The sequence below is a fragment of the Meleagris gallopavo genome, chromosome 3 (genome assembly GCF_905368555.1).
Source record: "Meleagris gallopavo chromosome 3, MGAL_WU_HG_1.1, whole genome shotgun sequence".
Lineage (NCBI taxonomy): Eukaryota > Metazoa > Chordata > Aves > Galliformes > Phasianidae > Meleagris > Meleagris gallopavo.
In genome coordinates this window covers 24,574,296-24,595,509 of record NC_139406.1, presented here as the reverse complement: position 1 = coordinate 24,595,509, position 21,214 = coordinate 24,574,296, and the positions used below count along the sequence as shown (strand labels likewise).

The 21,214-nt window shown below is 39.1% G+C and overlaps 1 protein-coding gene across 2 annotated transcripts; it reads right to left on the bottom strand.

The window, feature by feature from the left end:
* Nucleotides 1–11,332: 11,332 nt before the first annotated feature.
* LOC100538725 (carboxymethylenebutenolidase homolog) lies at nucleotides 11,333–18,415 on the bottom strand. Of its 2 annotated transcripts, none has more exons than XM_010708509.4 (6): nucleotides 18,252–18,415; nucleotides 15,320–15,594; nucleotides 14,471–14,578; nucleotides 13,232–13,374; nucleotides 12,739–12,830; nucleotides 11,333–11,829 (listed from the first exon to the last, which is right to left on the bottom strand). In XM_010708509.4, the coding sequence occupies exons 2-6, from the start codon at nucleotides 15,532–15,534 to the stop codon at nucleotides 11,650–11,652; spliced, it is 738 nt and encodes a 245-aa protein (XP_010706811.2). In that variant the 5' UTR covers nucleotides 15,535–15,594; nucleotides 18,252–18,415; the 3' UTR covers nucleotides 11,333–11,649. The 2 variants fall into 2 exon arrangements, with proteins under 2 accessions (XP_010706811.2, XP_019469379.2); XM_019613834.3 differs by having other exon boundaries at nucleotides 15,320–15,534; nucleotides 18,252–18,389.
* Between the last annotated feature and the right edge of the window lie 2,799 nt (nucleotides 18,416–21,214).

Below are 21,214 nucleotides of genomic sequence, written 5' to 3'. Positions count from 1 at the left end.
GTAGTTAAGTGGTCTTTTATTCTGATCTGGCTCAGCTGTCCTCATTTATTCTCCTAATGAAATTCTGTGGTGACATTACCATTTCTCTCAGAACAGCCCCACACTTGCTTATTTGAATGTCTGGTGAGTGATTCTCTGTCCTAGGCTGGGTTTTGATCTTTGCAATCCCTCCCTGCCAGGGTGACATCTTTCAGAAGGGTCAAGGAGATAGGAGGGAGCTTGCCTGGTAGGTAGATCAGAGCCCTTAGAGTACAGAAGGTTTCCAGAGATGGAGAGGAGACCAACACTAAGCTGCAGCATCTTGGATTATTTTTCTTTCTCTTAAAAGGCCACCTGTGAATGCTTTGTCTTCACAGGTGGCCTTTTAAGAGAAAGAAAAATAATGGTAACATAGCAGTGGGCAGCAAGAAAATCTTTTAGAACATAATTCTTTATTATCAGGAATTTCTCCAGCTTTTCTCAGACTTTTGGGAGAAAGGGATTACTTCTCTGACAGTGGCAGTCTGGTCCACCTTGCTTAATCAGGACAAAATTATTTCTCAAGAGCTGTAGCTACATTGAATCGATCTTCAGCATCCCACATCTGAAAGTAATCAAGAGAGTAAGAAATAGGCCCTTAAATAAAATGGCCCATTTAACCCAATGTTTTCCTCAGCAGTACTCACTCAGTTTTCCAACAGCAGTAATAGATAATGTTTAAAAGCACATGCCTACCCACTTTCTGCAGTCTACTTTTCTAGTAATCTTCCAACATCTTAAAGTCTTGTGTTATGGAAGCTGGAGGGTGAAACCCAGTCCAGTTCTTTAAATATCATAAATTAATTTCATCCCTTTTTTGAACCCACTGATAGCATTGGCCTCTACAATCAAGGCATCAAGTTCCTGTGGCATCAAGTTCCACGCATTCACTCGATACTATGTAAAGAAATACTTCCCTTGTTTGTTTTAATCCCTCTTACACTAAATTCACTGTGTATCCTCTAGGTTGCCATGTTGCAGAACTTCTTTGTGAAAGATAGATTCATCTTGTCCATCATCTTCATGATTTTATAAATGTCAGTCATATCTTCTCTCAACTTTACCACCTCTCCAAAAGAATAGCTTTCCAATAATCCCTCATAAAGCAACTACTCCATGCCTGATCTCTGCTGCCCTTCTCTGTACCTTCTGTAATTTCATCATCTTTCTTGAAATACAGAGATCAGAACAGTCCCCAGAGCTCAACATCAGATTGCACAGAGATTTTATCTAGAGCTAAAATGGCATCCTCTGTCTAATTTTAGTTACTACTATCAATATGCCCAACATTTCTTGTGGCTGTTGCCAAAAGGGTAATAAATGTGAATTCCAAGATCTCCTTCCTAATTTGAAACTGCAGATCCAAGTTCTGAGATCAGCATCATGTCAGCATAGGTTAGTTTATTTTCTCTAGATGAGAAATCTTTTCTCTAAGTGAGAATATAACCTTACTTAGATTTACTAAGTTTTTGATTGCTTAATTTTTTATTACTATTTACAGTGAAGTTCATCTGAGCGTTTTCTGCTCAGCCTCTTGGTTTTGTGTGATTCTCCTAAAGTTCCTTGCCATCAGAACAGTATTTCTGCACGCAAAGTAAGTCAGTATCAGCCTTAGACTTGATTTCACTTTTTACTTGCTTCTCCAGTTTATCCATAAACATGCTGAACGAAACTAGTCCCAGCAGCAACCCCTGGGATATGCTCACTGTTCATTCTTCTTCATCCTGAAAAGTACCAAATGCGACGTATCCTTTGCTCATCTTTCATTCCACAAAATGACCTTTCCTCTAACCCTGAAGTAATTTAGTTCCTTTACTTACTGTCAGTGAGGAACTTTGTCAAGGGGGCTTTGGAGGTCTGAATGTATTATTTTTGCCTGGCTTGTCTCTAGTCATATGCATATTAACATCATTGCAGAACCCCATCCTTCCAGAACACAGCATGGCCATAATTTCTCTTTACAAAAGCCATATTAACCCTTTCTCAACAGATGGTTTTCACATACTTGTCAATCTTACTATCTACTATAGACACCACTGTCTTGCCACACAAGGAAGTCAGATTCCCCACTTATTTTTCATAGCGGAGTTACACTGGTAATCCACAAGGGTTCTGGCACAGATACATTAATGACAGGTTATACAGCTTGGCCAGCAGTTCACAGTTTCACATTTGAATTCCTTCACGACTTTCAGGAAAATGTCATCCAATCATGGTGACTTATAAATATTCAAGGTATCTGTTTGGTCTTATTTCAAGAATAAACTGTCTTTTCTGATCAGTCTACTGCAAACATGTCATCAGGAGTTGAAATCTCCCCAACAAACAGGGTACTACATGCTCACTAATAGAAGAAGGAACTGTATCCCAAGGCTTCTCCCAGGCATAGATAAAAGAAAGGAGCTTGAAAGCTTTCTAAACTCCCTAGGAGAAACATTTGAAGTCAGATGTCTTGGAAAAAAATCTACCTCTAAAAAGCAGGCTTGTTTTGTCATTTTCCTGAAAGCATGATCGGTAGTGTGGCTGCTGCTGCATTTTCAAGGTCATGATATTCAGAGGCAGAAGCAAACCAAGACCAGTGTGGAAAAATACAACCTGTGACACTAGGGGGTGATATTAAACTAAGTGGAAGTATATTATTTGGTTTCACTTAGCTGCTTTGAAATTCAGTGTCACAAAAGTGATGTGTTGCATCTAAACCTTTCAAACATTCATTTATCTGCATTGGTAACTTCCCAGGACCCACATTACAGTTTTGTTTGTCACTGTGGTCCCATGATCCATCTCTGGTATGAGATCAGACAAATACCTCTACACATGAATGCCTGAAGATGTGCAACAAAAGACACACATTTTTATTGCACACAACAAAAGAGACACACAAATAAGCGAGCAGAATCAAAACAGGAAGAAAAAATTCCTTGTCCTGGTGAGACATTATTGAACGGACATATATGAGGGAGTAGGGAATTCAGCTTCAACAACCTTGTTATCACATTCTTCTTTCTCCACAGAAAAAGAAGGCAAAACAGTCTTGGCTGTTTTAATGAGCCTCTGGTTCTTGCTGGCCTGGGTCTGCCTCCATGTAGGAGCTGTCTACTCTTTCAGTCCTTACAGATGTATCTGTTTGCACTGTGCATCCAGGGATCTGCCCTCTGACGGATGATCTGCAGGCATGACATGAGCTATAGGGCACCCAGTGGTTCTCCATCTTTAGGGGAGCTCAGATCCAATTTAATTCATCCAGAATGGAGATACCGTCAGTCTCTGGGATCACATGAAAACTGAAGCTTCGCTCTTGGAAGGCTCAGAGTCCTCCCTTATGAGAAAGTTGGTTCATGAGATTCCAGGTGCTTTTCTCCACAGACACTGAACCATTCTGGTCAACATGGCCAGCTGTTGGTGATAAAACCAGGACAGTAAATAGATATTTTCCTCCATTAGGAAAGACGCACATCAAAACTTCTTCCATACTAGACACACAAACTCTTAAAAGCTATCTTGGAATCTCTGCAGATCTTCACTGTTTCTTCAGTGGATGAAATGACAACAGCATTTGTGATGATCTGGCTGGAGTACGAATCAGATGCCTCTATGTAATGTTGCCCAGTGGCTTTCTGTCACAGCTTGGAAAGCTAAAAGCTCTCTAGCTAATGCATTATTTTATTTCAGTGATCTCATGTTTAAAGCATCATTTCCTTAGCCTAAGGCTCTCCCGTGGGGTAAGTAAATTCCACTTTCAAAGAAGGTTTTAATTCCTTGGTGAGTGACAAGCTGGAATGGTGATGTGAGTCCTAATCCCTCTTTTGAGTGGTGAATGGAGCTTCTCATCATTAGTACATCAGACATGCTACCAAATATATCTTCAGCTTCTCCTCATTAGTACATCAAACATGCTATCAAAGATATCATGGGACTAGCAATCACCAGTTTGCAACAAGCCAGCTGGACAACAAGAAACAGAGAGGTCTTCTTCCAACTACACCAGCCTGCAGGGCCTCTGCTGGGCCCTCCCTCCTCCCTTCTACTGGTGTAGCATGAGACAGTTCACACAGTTTTCTTTTCTCTCCCATGTCTTTTCTCTCCTTCAAACTATCATTCCTCAATTTGCTTGGGAGAGGAAAATTAATACTTAAAATATGTTCCTCTTTATTCATTCCTGCTCTATTTCCTCCTCCTTTGAATTAATTTCTAGCTCCTCGTTGTTCTACTGAAACATCCTAACATGTTCCTTTTCTATCCTCTGTGCTCCTACCACTTGGTATCAGCACAGTGAAACAAATACATCAAGAGATAAGCAAGGGAGGGGAGTGGGGGAAAATCAAAGAGATAACCATCTTTCCCAGGCTGCTTTTGTTTCACTGAGGATTAATTTCCATTACCCCAAAAACCTTTATGTCTACTTCCCTGCCGTTATCCTGGGTTCAGCTCTTCCTGGGAATCTAATTTCTCAGTTTGGAAGAAGATATAAAAATGACCTGGCAATAGTCATGAAGTAACATGACAAGGCCATTTTTCTCTTGCAGTGCCACTGCTCACAGTGCAATGGAGGAAGACTTGCTATAGTGAGCAGTGTTTGTCTCCTTATCCTTGCCTAATAAGTCAAGGATACCCATGCCTTTTAGGAAGTATCATCATCATCATTGTCAGCGACTTTTTCATCTTAACAACCCAGTTCTCCTTGTTCTGCCCTACCATCTGCATCCTATGTCTTTCCCTTACTTTTTTGTTGTGTTTCCACCCCTATGTGCTCACATTCAATAGATTATTGGCAGGCAAAAAGTCTCTGCATAGGTAGGAGGCACTTGAACTAGTGAAGGTGTCCTTAAAGGTCAGCTCTGGGTCTGCTTGCCCCTTGTTCACAATGGTTCTTTTCCTTTTATCTCAGATGCATGAGCCCTTACTTTTCCCACAACTTTCTGACTTTCAGCAGCCACCACCACTATCTGTTCTCTTCAGTGCCCGACTTCTGACTCCCACTACCTTTCCACTCCATAGACAGACAGATAGGCAGGGATGGGCCTCAGCAGTATTTTGGAAAGGCAGAAAAACAGGATTAAGTGAGCTCTAGCCATGTTGCCAGCCATGTAGTACAAGTCTAGTCCTACCTGGAAGCCCTTTGGCTATGAATAACAATTTTGAGATGACATAACAAGCAAAGACTGTTTAAGCAAAGTGCCCTGCTAACTAGGCTACACAGCTTATAGCCTGGCTCAGACTACAAGGGGAACAAGTTTATGGCTTCTTGCAACAGCCTTCACAGAGCCAAACACAACAGTTTGTTTTCTGCCTTGGTATTACACAGAGAAATGGTAACAGCAAGTACGGGCTGGGAACAAGGAGCAATAAATAACGTATCTGAAGGGCATCATTACTTCTGGTCTTCTGGCTTTCACTGATTTTAATGATGTGAATTTATAGCTGCATTAGCTATTTATCATATCTGAAAAAATAGAGGGTAGCAATGGAATCGTCTCATTTTCCCATAGCTAACTTCAATTTAATTTTTAGATCTTAAACAGGAATCACGATGAGACCTCCAGGTGCTTTACAATGGAGGGAAAAGCCATTTACAGGAAGAGAGAACAAAACATTGCCTGAGCCACACAGCGGAGTATTCACACAGCCAAAAATAAGATCAGAAGGTCTCATTTTTCTTGCACTGGTCCTTACACTGGGCCCTGCTGGTAGTCCCAGTAATAGTTACCTTCTCTTTTTGCTCAAAAGAGTCAAAGGAAGCCATAATGTTTTGTCTCACTGCTTTTATTGTTGTTTTATTTTTAACTGAGAAACACTGTTTTTTTGGTTATCAGGTCACTTATCTGAGGTATTCTGGCAATTTTCTTAATTTTATGTAGAGTCTGGAAAAAGGAATGATTCTTCAAGAAATATTCAACAGTTGGTAAGCTCAGCACCTGGTAGAAAAACTGAAGAACAGTTTAATAGTGCAGATAATTTCTGATCCCCTTAGCAAATAATTTTATCATAGCTTTGCCTATGTTTATGGCAAACTATCAGCCCAGATACAAAATTTCCTCAACAGCTCTGAATATAGCTAGAAGGAAAGGAAATGTATTGCCACAGGTGTCACCATCTGCTCCACAGTATGAAAGGGGAACTTTGTTTCGGAGCTTTACTAGCCCATTACACTCCCCACTTTCTGAAGTTACGTTTTCTGGTATTTGCTGAACTTTGATATATTGCAGAGACAAAGAACAGAAACAGGCAAATAAGCAGAATGTGCTGAGGGAGATTTCTAAGGGCATAAAGAGGAGACAGGCACCAAACTCTCATCACTCTTTTCAGGGAGCTCTACAACAAAGTACTCTCTGTGGTGTTACCTTCATTTTTCCTTGTCTTCAGTGAAATTAAGCTAGGTTGTTTTGTGCCCATGTGACAAGCATACTTCCCTGAAAAACAGTCCCAAAGCTAAGCTACTATTCATAGCCTGCAATGAAACACAATGAAATGTCAATAGTTAAAGGAGCAAAGTCCAGTTTGATTACAACCTTTGGTGTATAGGCAATTACAGTTTGAAATAGCAAGTACAGTATGCCTGTGGATGTGGCCAAAATGAATTACAACAAAGTCGTCAGATGGGTTAAATCTGAATCTGCTGGTGTAGTCACCTCTTCCCCTCATCCATCAATTTTCCTTGTTGATAGAAAAAAAATCATAGAACTGTCTTGGTTGGATAAGACTTTTGAGATCACCTAGTCCAACCATCAGCTTAACTTATGAAGTCCCACCACTAAACCATGTCCTTTAGTGCCATGTCCATATATCTCAGTTACCTCCAGAGATGGGGACTTTGGCAGTGCCCTGGAAACATTCCAATGTAAGAGACGTGCTGCCTTTGGCTCTTCCTGGTGGCCGAAGTGTTGGGCTGCTGCTTGGTTGCAGGGAGAGGACATCACCAACAGCTTCTCTTCTCCTCAGGGTCCTGGGTCACAATGCTGGTACATGCATGGGACTGCAGTAAGAAGACTGTGGTTACAGCATGCCAGAAGTATAGGAAGACATGGGTTTCATGCTCTGCATTGGGACCAAGCTGGTTCTAACCTGCTCCCCTCTCCTTTCTGTGATGCTATATTGGTTCAGCTGGTTGCTCCTCTTAACCCAGGAGCCTCTCTTATCCAGCGCAATTCTCACTCAGCTTCCCTATAGGATCTACTCTGAAGAAGACAAAGTTAATCCCCACACCCTGAGACCCAGCATCAGAATTCCTTGGAGCCAGATGTTGCTGCTGAGTAATGCAAATTCAGCCTGGGAAGGAGAGCTGCTAATCATAATTGTACAGCTGGAACTGTGCAGAGAGCATATCGTTAAAGCAAGTGCATAGTCTTCTGTAATCTACCATTAAGTGTAAATACCATCTTGCTCACAGGCTAGAAGATAATATATATATATTTATACTATTTGCACATTAATTTATACGAGTTTTGGCACTGCTATGTCTGAGAAAGGCAAAGTACTTTTCTATCTCCCATCTGACTACAAGCTGCACACTGAAAGACCATACCTGTTTGGAACCTGGCAGCCATAAAAGCTGAGAAAAGTTGTCAAAATAAAATACTATCAGTTTTAGATACCTTGGTATAAAGAAACAGTAAAGCCTAACAGAGAGGAATGGAGAAAATAGAGCAGACTTGAAGATTCATCAAACATCAATTGTTGCCATAAAGATTGCACTGAAAGCCCATAAAAGAATTCTCACTCAGTAAACAAAAGGAGAAGCAAATGGAGAACTAACAGTGACGTCTGTGTAATATGAAACTGATTATAAAGACCAGATGTTATCAAAATATTTGTATCAGAGAACAGAAATGAGGTCCCAGAATTTAACTTCTTAGAAAGCAGAGGATCAAGTGTTTTAGATTTGAGTTATGTTTAATATTTGCTTTAACATGAAGGGCTCAATCTTCTTTGAGAACAGGAGGTTATCAGCAGTGGACAGGATATGGCTTCTTGTTCTTCAGGACATTGATCTTCGCCATCTTCACCTAACTTGTCCAGTCTCTGTGGTTTTCCTCAGGAAGTTCACTTTAGGTCATTCCATTTCCTTCCTTGGTATAACACTTTCTCACTGGCCAAAATCCCATTCACTCTATGGAAGGCGGGAGTAGGATTCTTCTAGGTTCTCTCTTCCTGCAATGTTTAAAAAATAGCTGTAGGTCCTCTGCAGGGAAGGATTCTGTAAGTTTTTCTATATAGCACTGCTTATTCAAGGCTGTTATGAACTTACTTACAGAAAGCCAAAACTTCTGATGTTCCTGTGTCACTCTCGTCCAAGGAAAGGGGAAGAAGGACAGCACCAGCTGACAGCACTGCTGTTCAAATTTCTCTTCATATGCTGCATCCTTAGAAGGTAGAAATGCATATGAGGGGTTTTACTGGAAAAAAAAATAATCACAGAAGGTTAACATTTCATATTCCACATGCACAGTGCCAACACGAAATCACTCCCAAAATTATTAAATTGTCAAGGCAGACTGTTGGAATTGGATAGATCTACAAAAATACTGTGCTGGCAGAAGGACTTCTGTAATGTCTTAACCTATATGCCTATATGTCAGTGCTTTCCAGACATAAAGGACATTCTCAAATGCCAGTTTTGTGAATATGTGAATTTTTCAGTAAAGTAAATGTTAACATTGTCAAAACTATGAATCTTCCATCTCAAGTCCTGTATTTCTACAGCCTCCGGTGATGGCAAATATGAACACATGATGAAATGCAACACCTGTCCTAGAGCAAGCCACTCTGAATTCTCCAAGGATGATTAATTTTGACAAAATTCTACTAACAATGCTGCTCACAGTTTCACTACTGCCGTGTCTCCAACAAAATTCAGCAAAGCTTAGCCCAGTTCTCAGTGACATCTGCTCGTTCACATTAAAAAAAAACACAACCCTGCAATCTGGCATGGCCAGCTGAGAAACATGTTGGGAGGGAAATATTCCGTGAAACATACTGGGAGGGTATTAATAAGGGAAATTGAGAGCTGTTTTATTTAAAATCCATGTTAGGCAGTGGTTGTATGCTTTTTGATTTCATCATCTCTGTCTGTTCTCATAGCAACCCCAATAAATTGGGCAGGAATCCACAGGTGGGAATTCAGTTCCCACTTTACAGGCTTTCTGAGCCACATGCCCAAGTCACTCTCTGGGAAGGTTCACACATCATTATCTTCAGGTTTCAGCAGAGCTGCGTGGACACGTGCATAGGATGTGGCTGCACCAGTGAAAGGAAGTGTCTGCCATTCCTCCCTGCCACCATTTTCTCCTGGGTGTGCTGAGGGTGGTGCCCAAGGGGAAGATAACTGCTTGCAGGAGCTGCCAGGCATGTCTGGCAGAGGGATGATGGGGGGCAATGGAGATGCACCTTTGGGCCAATACTCCATGAAAGCTGAAGAAGCCCCTTGGGATTTCACTGAAGCTAAATTTGGCCATGCTTAGCACAGCATCTGCATCTATTTCCCCAACGTCAAAGATGCAGGCAGTCTCACTAAATGAATACACTGAGAAGGAAAAAGGGAAGAAAAGAGGAGCTGAAATACAGTTATATTCTTCTCACAGCTAGTCTATCATAAAGGCTGTATTGTGGGATCTACGTGTTACCCATCCTGATACCTGATTCAATCACAGTGTAGAGAAATCTGATGGCACTGGAAGGATTTAAGGAAGTGAGGATTTATGTTGAGGTCAATGCTGTGTTAAACTCAACTCTGATTAAGGGAGAAGGAGAGCAACTGCCTGAGATCATCTGAGATGACAGATGATTTGCATCAAGCTGATTATGAAATGATGCAATGCACTTTCCTGGGGGGATGGAACAAGGAAGGATCAGCATCAGAAGCTGAGCTGGCAAGGGGGCTTTTTATGAAGATAATGAAAAGGAGGAAGCAGTGGAGGACACTGGTGCTTTGTGGAAGAGATGTTATTAAATGTCACAGGATCCTGATGTGGAGGACAGGCAGATAGCGTAGCAAGAGATCACTGCAGCTGCATCCATATGTCTGCAAGTGTTTCAGAATCAAGAAGCAGGCATATAGAGGGGGAGATAGTGGCATGCATCTGGGACAGCAGAACAACGAGCCCTGTAGAAAGACTGAGGCTTCAGGGTAGCTTACTGCTATCTAGTGTCAGAGAACTAGTAATAAAAGTATCTGTATAGGTCACGAAAATGAGAAAGACAAAGGGAAAGTGCTGGCTAGAAGAACTAATCCCACAAAATCTGGTAAAGACTAAAGTGTCCAGAACTCTGTTAAGTTCATTAATTACAAAACAAGTCAAAAAAAATAAGTACAAAATGTTAGCCATATCCTGGAAGAAGTTAATTTTATCAAAGAAGAAGTACAGATGTAAGAAGGGGAAAGATAAATTAGAACAATTAGATGTGGGCAGGTTTGTAGCTCACTTGAGGTGCTGAGGCAGCTCTCCAAAACATTGACTCTTATGTCTTTGCAAGGCATTTCCATGGAAGAAAGGAAGACCCTAATAAATTTTAAAGCTATTCAGGCTAGCTGTAATACCCAAAAATTGTTAAAATAGATTATCCTGAATTCAGTTGATAGACACAAGGTAGGTAGTAAGATGCTAAAGGAATTAACAAGGTGGCAGCCAAGATGAAATCCCTGCCCTTGAGCCCTACTCCCACTAGAGCACTGTCTGGAAATGCAGGAAGAAGGATTCAAAGTTTTCACTCACTTGTCTGTTATTGGTTTCTTTTTTTTATGTTCTACATATGGCTGATAGATAGTCTTCTGTTCCTACTTAGTTCTTATTTCTCTTCTGTTTTCCATCCTTTCACAGTCTCTGTGCCCTACCATCTACACCCTTTTCAGGTCCTTCTTTGCTTGATCTGCACATTCCTCTAGTCTCCTCACATTTTTCCAATGCTTCAGTTATATTTCCCAACCTTCTGTAGCCCCTTTTCATTCCGTAGACATTTCTTCCCATTGTTCTGTTCCCTTCCTCTCTTTGTAGTGCTTTCTCAGGCTTGATTTTTATGAGTTCTGAACGTAACATTTTTTTCCAACAAAATGCCCCAGCCTGCAAAAGTCTCTGCTCTGCCATATAAATAACCTCCTATCCTGATCTTGGTTCACTCTGTCCAGATGGAAAAAAAAGGAGCATGCATCCCCATTTTCAAAAGGTATTTAAAAAACAAACAAACAAAAAAAAACTATGGATAATGTGGCTATTTAAACTTAAATAGATCATCTTTGTAGGAGCTTTTCCTCCATGATGTCACATGTCTCACAGCCCAACAACTTTAAACACAGCTTGAATGAGAGCATTATCTGAGTGGACACAGGGTTTCAATTATTTTATTACACCGATAGGAATAAAGAAAGGGAATTCTTCAGATTCTAGAAAACACCCCACATCATATTATGATAATTTTAAAGGTACACAAAGTTAAATTTAAAAAAATTTTTACAGTTACAACTTTCAGCATTTGTAAAAATGTATACATCTCCTTAGAAAATAAGTACATACAAGTAGTGCTACTATAAAAGGTATTTGAAAGTATTTTGATGATTTTAAGATCATTTTAATCAATACAATCTTTATTATTTTCTGATTTCATAAGACAGTGTTTTGTTTTATGGGCATTTGATTTCTTCTACATGTATTTATTCAGCCAGTTAATCATATCCCTTCTTCCTTCCTCAATATAAGGTTTATCCTGAGGATTGATGTTTTCTTTTTTGCGGTGCACAAAACCATGAGTCTGTCCAGGGTAAATTTTAACTTCATAATCAACTTTAGTGTTTTGTTTAAGCTTCTGTTCCAGCACAGTAACCTGTAACAGAGAACGTACCATCTTTGCTGAACACTGAGTTAGCATGTTAGGTATTTACAGCCTTTTCAGTATATGTTTTTAACTAGTGGGTTTTTTTCTCCAGAAGAATAAAAGCATGCGACTGTACAAAACTGCAAAAAGGTGTATAAGTTACTCTAGTAATACCTCTAAAGATAGAAGCACTTACTGCTCATTGTCACAAGAAGGATAACAGGAAGTCATTGCTACAAGTAACTGTTGATAGGCTCTAAGAAATAAAACCTGGCAATATTTTGAATCCATTTGAAATTGAGGGAGAAGAAGAACAGATGCAAAACTGACAGATCAAAGTTACTGGGATTTTTGCCAGGAAAAACACCACTCAAAGAAAACACACCCTCCTGTTTGGTCCCCTTTGTAGATCATCTTTTTCTCCAGACATTCTCCACCCTTGCTCCCCAGGAAGACTTTTGACAAGTGTATTAGAAAGCAGAAGCTCTGCAGGACAAGCAGTTCTCACGTAAAGTGTCCATATTTCACAACAGAATCAGAAAACATTTTTTAGTTCACTGTAAAACTTTTTGGGTTAAAGATGAACAACATTAATTTGTGTAGAACTAAAGTAAAAAGGGGGGAAAAGTGCAAATTGGAATAGGCTCCCCAGGGAGGTGGTTCAGTCACCATCCCTGAATATGTTTAAAAACCGCTTGAATGTGGTGCTTAGGGACAATATTTGGCAAAGGGTTGATAGAGTTAGGGTAGTATGGTTAGGCTGTGGTCGGACTTGATGATCTTGAAGGTCTTTTCCAACCTGAGCAATTCTATGATTCTATGATTCTAAATTCATCTTCTGGTTTCTCTTAAGTAAATATCAATTTACAAAACAAGAACAAAAAGCATGGAGACAAATATCTCCAATGGGAAACTCACTTGCTCCAGAGGGACGATTTCATCTTTTTCAGCAAAAATGAAGAAGGTTGGGTGAAGCAAACTGCTTTTGTCATCAAAGAACTTGATCACTCCTAGGGGAAAAGGAAAGGCACATGAAGTGACTAATGCTTGTTAAAGAGGTTAAACCACTACTAAAGCTATCCAGTCAAAATAATAGCCATTACAATAAGTTAGAGCTGATCAGGTTATAATGGAATTAAACACTTTGTTTGAAAATCCCTTTTATTTTGAGAAGTTCCCATGTTTTGGGTTGTTGTTAAAGACAGAAAGACTCTGTTTGAAAAGTTCAGGGAAGATCATTACCGGTTTGCCCCATTCCCAATTTAAGTAGTCAAATTACATAATGGTATTTTGTAATCATGTTGCTTTCTTCAGTAAGCTGTCACACTGAGTTGTCACAGGAGTGCTCCTAAAGGATAGCTTCCTGCTCTGGCTGTGCCTTCCCACAACACAACAGCCATCTGACACTTACCATAAAGAGACACTCCTGTCTTTAAATGAGGATTTTTCAGCATCAAGTGTTGTACTGCTGCTCCTCCCCAGCAGAACCCAATTACACCAATGTTCTTCGCACCACAATGTTCCTTCAGATACTTCATGACAACATCAACTTCTCTAAGAAAGATGAAAGAAACATAATTAATGCTTGAGCTCTGCTCCCCTGGCTTCCCTGATGGCTACTGCTACTGCCCAGAGGCAGCTGGGCATCCATTGCCCATGGGAGAGGCAGGGTGACTGCCTTTCTCTTGCTTGTGCTTTTTCTCCTTTCCTTCACTTAATAAACTGCCCACGAGCTTTCTCATGTTATTTCCCTCCTATTCTCTTCATTGTCCTGCCTGGGAGCAAATGCATGAGTTCTTGGTGCTGGCTGAGGTCCCACAGTGGTACAATTACTCATTTCTGAATTATAGGACAAAGTGTAGGTGAGAAACCAAAGGAGAAAACACGCAGATTCACTCTTCCCAGATCACTGCAATTAGAACCGGAGGGGATTTTACATATAGTATGTCAATTAATTTTACAAGTGGCAGTATTTGTCCTATAGCGTAAGTAAAATATAACACAGTTAGAAGATATCTGAGGAAAGTTTAAGAAATATGGAGTAGAAAATGGCAAAGTAGTATGCTCAATATTCTTTCTGCACTGAGGTGCTCAAAACTGAACATTTGAGGTGAAGCCTCACCGATGCTGAGTACAGCAGCAAGATTCCTTCCCTAGTCCTGCTCACCACACCATTCCTGATACAAGCCAGGATGCCATTGGTCTTCTTGGCCACCTAGGCACACTGCTGGCTCATACTCAGCTAACTGTCCATCAGCACACCAAATCTGACAGGGAGAAGGACTAAAGAATTCAGTTCTGTTAGGTGACTACATCTTGCCTGAAGCCCATGGAAGTTGTGCTTGCCTGTAGGAACTACACCAAATGGAAGTGGAACAAGCCCCCCAGCTTTTGGTTATTCTTTTGAGTCGTTAATCTTCCTTCTACTCTCAGTAGAACTAAACAATGGTCACTTTTACTCTTGTTCTCCAAAAAGGACTCCTCAGATAACTGTAAATTCAACACTTGAACTGCATGAAATTTTTGTTTCTGGACATCCAGCTGTATTTGACACAATAATAATTTAAGACCTAATCCTGCATCTTTACTGAGGCAAAAATTCCTACGAAATAAGCACATCCACATGCTGAACAATGAACAACTGTTGTACTTGTCTATTTTGCCGGCATCTCGTGATTTCACCCAATCATAGAAGGTAGCCCAGTCATTTGAAGGTTTCCACGGCTCTTGTCCCACAAAAAAATCTGGCAGGATGGCTCTGTTGGAAAAATAAAAACATTTTATACCCATGACATAACACTAAAAAGGCATTAAAAGGAAGTCTGTGTGTGCTACAAGTTTGGTTTCTTGAATACACGTAGAATTTAATCTCCATCAAAACATTACACAAGCAACCTTCATTATTTTTCTGTCTAATAAGTACAGACAGCATAATTTGCCCTGCTAAATTAATTTGACACATTTTTAATTGAAATTGGAAGTCCTTTGTGGCCTCCTACCAAAATAGAAGGAAAAAAAAAGTGAGAGCCTACAATTTACAGGGTTCACTCATTAGGGCTAGAAAGAATGATAATGCACTAATACAGAGAAGAGGATATGCAGGACGCTTTCACATATCTGAGACCTTGTTTCTTTGTTTGGTACAAGCTTGTACACTTCATTTTCATAGAATTACTTTCAGCTTCCCTGAAATTTTTGCCAAAACAGCAAACATGCAAGCATGCTATGAAGCAGGCTGTGTCAGGCTCACAGAAGCGTTTCAGTCACCCAAAGATTCAAAATAAGGCTTCTTTTTCCCCCCCTCTTCTTTTCAGTACTTGCATACTGCCTCAATATGGTAGGACTGCTCAACAACATTCTTATACTGCTTTAACAAACAGGAGATTCTTTAATTGAAACCTATGAAATTGTTTATATTTGTATGGCTTACAAAGAAAAGTGGAAACGTAATCTGACTTTCTCATTAAAAAGACACTTTGCAAAGTGTAGGATTTCTTACACATATCCATTGGCTGTTAGCATATCAGCTATGTATCTCGTGTTTGGGAGTTCCCATCCAAAGATGTCATGAATCACAATCACAGCTTTGTCTGTGCTGGTGGATGGTTTGGAGACATAGGCCTTGATGTGCTCAACTTGTACTTCCTGCCCACGGCCGCCATAATCAAATCTGTCTCCAATGTCACATGGACAAGGCCTCAACTCATTCGCCATCTGGAATGCCGCCCAGGAAAAACAGAGAACACTCAGGGGTGAATATCACAGCACAGTACACTGAAAAAGACCAAATACAGCAGTGTCACAGACTGGTGAACTTTTTAATCACTCCACTGATATTGTGAACAAGCTCATTGCTGTCAAGTCAAAAATGAAACATGGATCAATCTGCAAATTGGCTCATTTTTCATAATAATAATAATAATATCATTAGAGCTGCTTATGTTATCAATTATTCTATAGGATCTGGTATGTAGCTAGAACTTGTGCACTCTACAGTAATACAGTAAAGTAAAGGGCAACCAGGCAGGCAACCGTCACAAATAATTAAAATAGGGACGAAGCCAAATCTTTTACTCTTCATCATATGAATGTCCTTGCCAAGAATGTATAACACTTTTTTTATCATAGACTGTGAAGGCTTAATACAGGGCTTAGCATTAAAAAAAAGTAAAACGAATTAAAACAACTAGCATGTGAAAAAAAATTAGATTTATATTAAATGCAGTATTTTCCTCTAGAAAAGTCCATTCTCTATAGCAGACCTTTTCAGTGTCAAAAAATCCTCTCTCTAAACCAGCTTTAGCCTCAGATGTTGCAAATTTTGAAGGATGCTTACGGGGTTTGCAAATAAAAATATACTCAGTGGTAGCCAAGTGTATAAATATATTTAGTCAGTATTAAAAGGAATTAATTTTAACTCAACTATAGGAAAAAAACTGAATATAAGGAAAAAGTTCCTGAAATTGAATCAAATATTTTACAGACAAAGGAGCAATAAGGGTATGGTTAAATTTTTACTATTAAATTTTTACTAGCTATTGCTTCAATGAAAATAAACAAGTAATTTACAAAGGTCAAAAAACGCCAACAGAAATTAACAGTGTTTGTGTATCTTCTTTTTGCCACAAGTTAATGATTTTATGACTGATCTTAGCTTAACCAACTGGGTTAACTGACTCCAGATTGCTGCAAAATGACTCAAATAAAGTTGCCTGAATATGTGAAAATCATCTCCAAGTTGTTCAAGATTTTTGAGAGAATGTAGGTTAAGCTTTGCCTGAACTCTTCCCATACAAACTGCAAAGCCTGTGAGCACTGTGTAAGAAAAAAATTGCTTGGTATACAAACAAGAACAGCTCATCCTGACTGTGCCAAATACGCTCACAAAGAGAAGTGGCAAAAAGCAGGTTACAGACCTCTCCCTGAACTACGTTGGCTTCAATCATAGTGGTATGAATGGGATAGCTGCCAACAGCCAACCAACTTTACAGCCAGATCTGCACAGTGGTCCAGAATTTTCAGAAATCCAATTATCTCAGATGAGTTGCACATCTAATGAGATCTCATTTTCCACAGATGAAAGTGTCAAGACAAGTTGTATCCTAGTTGAAAGCTGCATTAGCCCTCAGCACACATGGGTGCAAGTCTAAGCCACACCCCCCTAGAGGTGTTTGTCGTTGGTTTTTTTTTCCCCCCACATGCTGTATTCTCATATATACATGCTGTATTCTCATATATACATGCTGTATTCTCATATATACATGCTGTATTCTCATATATTCTCATATATATATAGATAGATAGATATGAAATATATATATATATTTATTTTATTTTAATAAATATTTTTATTTTAATATTTATTTTAATATATATATAAATATATAAATATAAATATATATAATATATATATATATATATATATATATATATATATATATATGAAACCTAATTTAAAATAAGTTTGCCTGGAAAAAAGTGAATTAATAGACAGGTTTATAAGCCAAAGCACAGTATAAACATATAATAGAAGAAGTTGATAAGTATCTTCCTTTCTACATACTGTTTCCTTTTTATTAAACTAAAATCAGAAAGCAAAACCAGATCAGTTGAATAGTAAAGAAACATTTTGGAACTTCAAAAATGCAAGCGTTATGCCCTACAGTTAAGCGTATCCTGAAAGGCTTTAATTGCATACATTTTTAATGAAGTTGTCTGATAAATTTAATGTAAAATATTAAATATTTAAGGGTTCAAATGTGGGTAGAAGAGCTCCAAGCTCAAGTCTGTGCAGTGCTGTGGAGGCTCCTATGGTGCATCAGCCACATAGGCCTGTGAGCTTTGTAACACTGATCCGTTTGGATTATGTTTCTACACTTGCCCCCATAGGTGCTATATACAAATACTCTTTTTTTGTATTTCTAAGATACTATTGAAACTTTTCTTAAAGAACAAACCCCCCCTGCTTTATATTCAACAGAGGCAGTCTGGGAGAAGCTGTGAGCCCACTGCCAACACTGTGCTCTCTCCTTCCTCATCTCCACTTCCAAACACTTGAGCACTTAAGACCAAACAGCAACTTCAGTTGTCAGCAACCGGAACCTACAACTAGAAAAAAATATAAAGGTATTTATATAAAATATAAAAGCACAGCTCTTCTGCTTTCAAGAGGCTGTCCTGAATCTGACAGGTCTTCATCACCTTGAAAAGGAAAGCAAAGCCTTTCTGAACCACTGTCCAGAACAGTTAGGGAAGAAGTAGCACCCTGGTGGCAATTCAGTGAGTGTGAACTGTGTACAAACACACATGGATAACATGCAGGTTCCCCAGACGCGTTAAGTCTTCCCTCAGTGCACACTGGCTTTATGATTCTTATGAGGAAAAGCAGTGAAAGTTAAAGAAAAAAAAAACAAACAGCTAGCCATGCCTACCTGTAGCACAACCAAGGTATGAGATGGCACAGCCAAACTGCAGAGCGCAGCAGAGACGGCAGGCACTGGACAGCAGCGTGGAGAAAGTGCTAACTCAGAGTGGAGGGAGTGTGAACCAAGATCAGGTTTCTTCAGACAGGAGTTACGTCAGTCACTGCCCTTATCTGCACGTAGCACAACGTCAAACAGTCAAAAGTTCACTTTTTTAAGGCTTTTCATTTTATTGTAAGGACAAGCAGGAGGTGCTACTGGGGCAAGTCATGCTATGTCTGAATATGAAATGTTCCTTGTAGCTTGTACAAAACAACATTAAGAACACTTAGGAAATGTGTTTGCTTACCTGAGCAATCCATTTAGACCTTTTTTTTCCTTTAAGGGTGTTCCTTTGTTTTTAAGGATTGGGCTAGTATCACTTACAAATATTATGCTGACATTTTTATTCCCTCAGATTATTTATTCTTTGGTGATAGAGGAATGCTAAGTCATCAACAGGGTGAGGTCCCTCAGATTATTTATTCATTGGTGATAGAGGAATGCTAAATCATCAGCAGGGTGAGGCAGTGACACAAAGAAATCATTTCAAAGCTCAGTACAAGACAGAGCACAGCACAAGAAAAGTGTGAGAACAAGTAAAACTTAAAACGGTTACACTTTTGTACATTGTTCTACATATCTGTATAATAAAGGTTTAAAATGCTGATACATTCTTATCATATCATTGGATGTGTTATAATATTTATTTTTCTTCTAAAAGAATAAAATGACATTTTATCTAAAAGATAAAATGACTCACTTCCTCAGCCTTGTACACCTTTGTAAGAAGCTGGAATTTTCTGATCTTTTATTGCATAATTTGGTTTATTCTCTATAGAGCTGCTTCTTAGAACATTCATGATCAAAACTGTTTTCTCAGAAGCACATCTGAAAAAAAAATGCATCACTAGGTTCACTTCTGTCTTGGAAAAGCAGCCTGGCTTACCATTTGGTCCTCACGCATAAGCTGTTTTCCCATGTTCTAAATAATTTTATCACTATTATTTGTTTACAGTTCTTAAAATGAAGGGGGGGAGAACAACAAAGAAATAGACAATGAAATCATAAGATTCAAAACCCAGTTATTTGGGAAGTCTTCTCTGGGGCTGGGGGTGTCCCCACATAGAGTTACACAGCACATAGTATTGGATTCTCCCCAGCTTCTTCAAAGAACAGTAGTAAAACAAATGTTAAGTAAATAAGCAGTTGAAATCATTCCTAGAAGCAATGTTTTACAGAACCTCCTCTCCATTGGAGTTTCTTAGCCCCTGAACTGCAGCACTGTGCCTGTGGAAACTCTATACTTAATATTCAGGCAATGCTGAATAGTTTTAACACCAAATCTTAAAATTTTAATGGGTTTTATTTTGATTTCCTGTTGGTTCTTAGTTCCTTGCTGGACAATGCATTCTAGTTTTTTTTTTTTTTATTTACAGCTCATGATCTCTCCATGTGCAGTTGGTTACACTTTGTACTATATTGTACACATTAATTCTGAATCTTAAAATTCCAGTGAGCTGCAGTTTTATCATGAAGATTTGGCTGTACTTGTAGTAACTTGGATTTACTCTGTCAAATTCCAGCAAACACTGTGTCTCAAGGTTTTTTTCCCCCTACAGCTTAGTCATTACTTCATAAGTCAATATTTATGAATCAGTACAATTCTCTAAATGCACGGCCTGATCATCCTCTTACACAAGAGATACTCTTCTAATGTTAATGAAAGTCCACTGAATTTGGTGTTTGCCAGTTTTCACACTGTGGTAATTAAGACACAATGAACTGCCATTCTACATTCTTGTCCTGGAAGAAAGATGTGTTATCAGTATATTACATACAGATATTATTTTATCAAAAGCAACACTTAAGCAGTTGCATGCTTAAGCGCTCTCCTTGAAGACTCAAAGCCAAGTCTACAGTCTTCCCTTTGGAAAGATGGACAGCCATCAGCAGCAAATAAAGGAGGAAAATGTTCATTGAAGCAAGCAAAAAGAAATTAAAAACCCACTGAGAGATGGTCAATTAATATTGTTGACTTCATTTTTAAGTGAAACACACTACAATGTATATTTCTCTGATGATATGTTTAATGTGAGAGATTGCCATTATAAAAATTAAAGCTTTTTAAAATTACATTCTCTTCCCCCTAAATCACACAACACTTTATGTCAGTAGCACTGAGAAGGTAAAAAGGGACAACATCCAATGAAGATCTTAGGCAACTTACTTCAACAAACTAATGAACACACACCTCTGCCCCCATAGGGCATAATTAAACTACGGAAGTCCCCATCATGGAATGCACTAGAGGTCAACATTGTAAGCAGATTTAAAACAGGACTGGCAAATTCACAGAGAGTAAGTCATCAGTGGTTGTTCAACACAGTGACCTAATGGCAAGATTCAGCTCAGGAAATCCCTACATTGCTGCCTGTTAGGACATGGAGCAAGAGTGAAAATTCCCTGAGCGGGTGCTGCTGGAGGCTGAGTGCTGAGGAAGATGCAATCTTGAGCTGCTGCAATGCAAGGATTTTTGCTGTATTAAGGGAAAGTTACGTAACAAGATGCATTATGCAAAAAAAAAAAAAAAAAACACTGAACATTCCTTCTTTAAGCAGCAGTGAGGGCTTGTAAGGCACACAACAACGTGATGTTTGAAATTTGTATTATACTTTTTAATTCCTAAACTTGTTAAATACATACCCGTCACTGAGGTACCAGTCAAAGAAGCCTAGAGTCTCAACATGATCTCCACCAAAGAATCAATTGGTGTCTCTAAATTTTGGGCCTATGGTTTACATGGTACTTAAATGAACAGTGGCCATAACATACAGACCATTACCATAATTTGTTTTAATTATAAGCTGAATAACAAAGTACTGGAGAATATTTTATAGCATATTAAGACACAGCACTGCTAGGTGGGATCT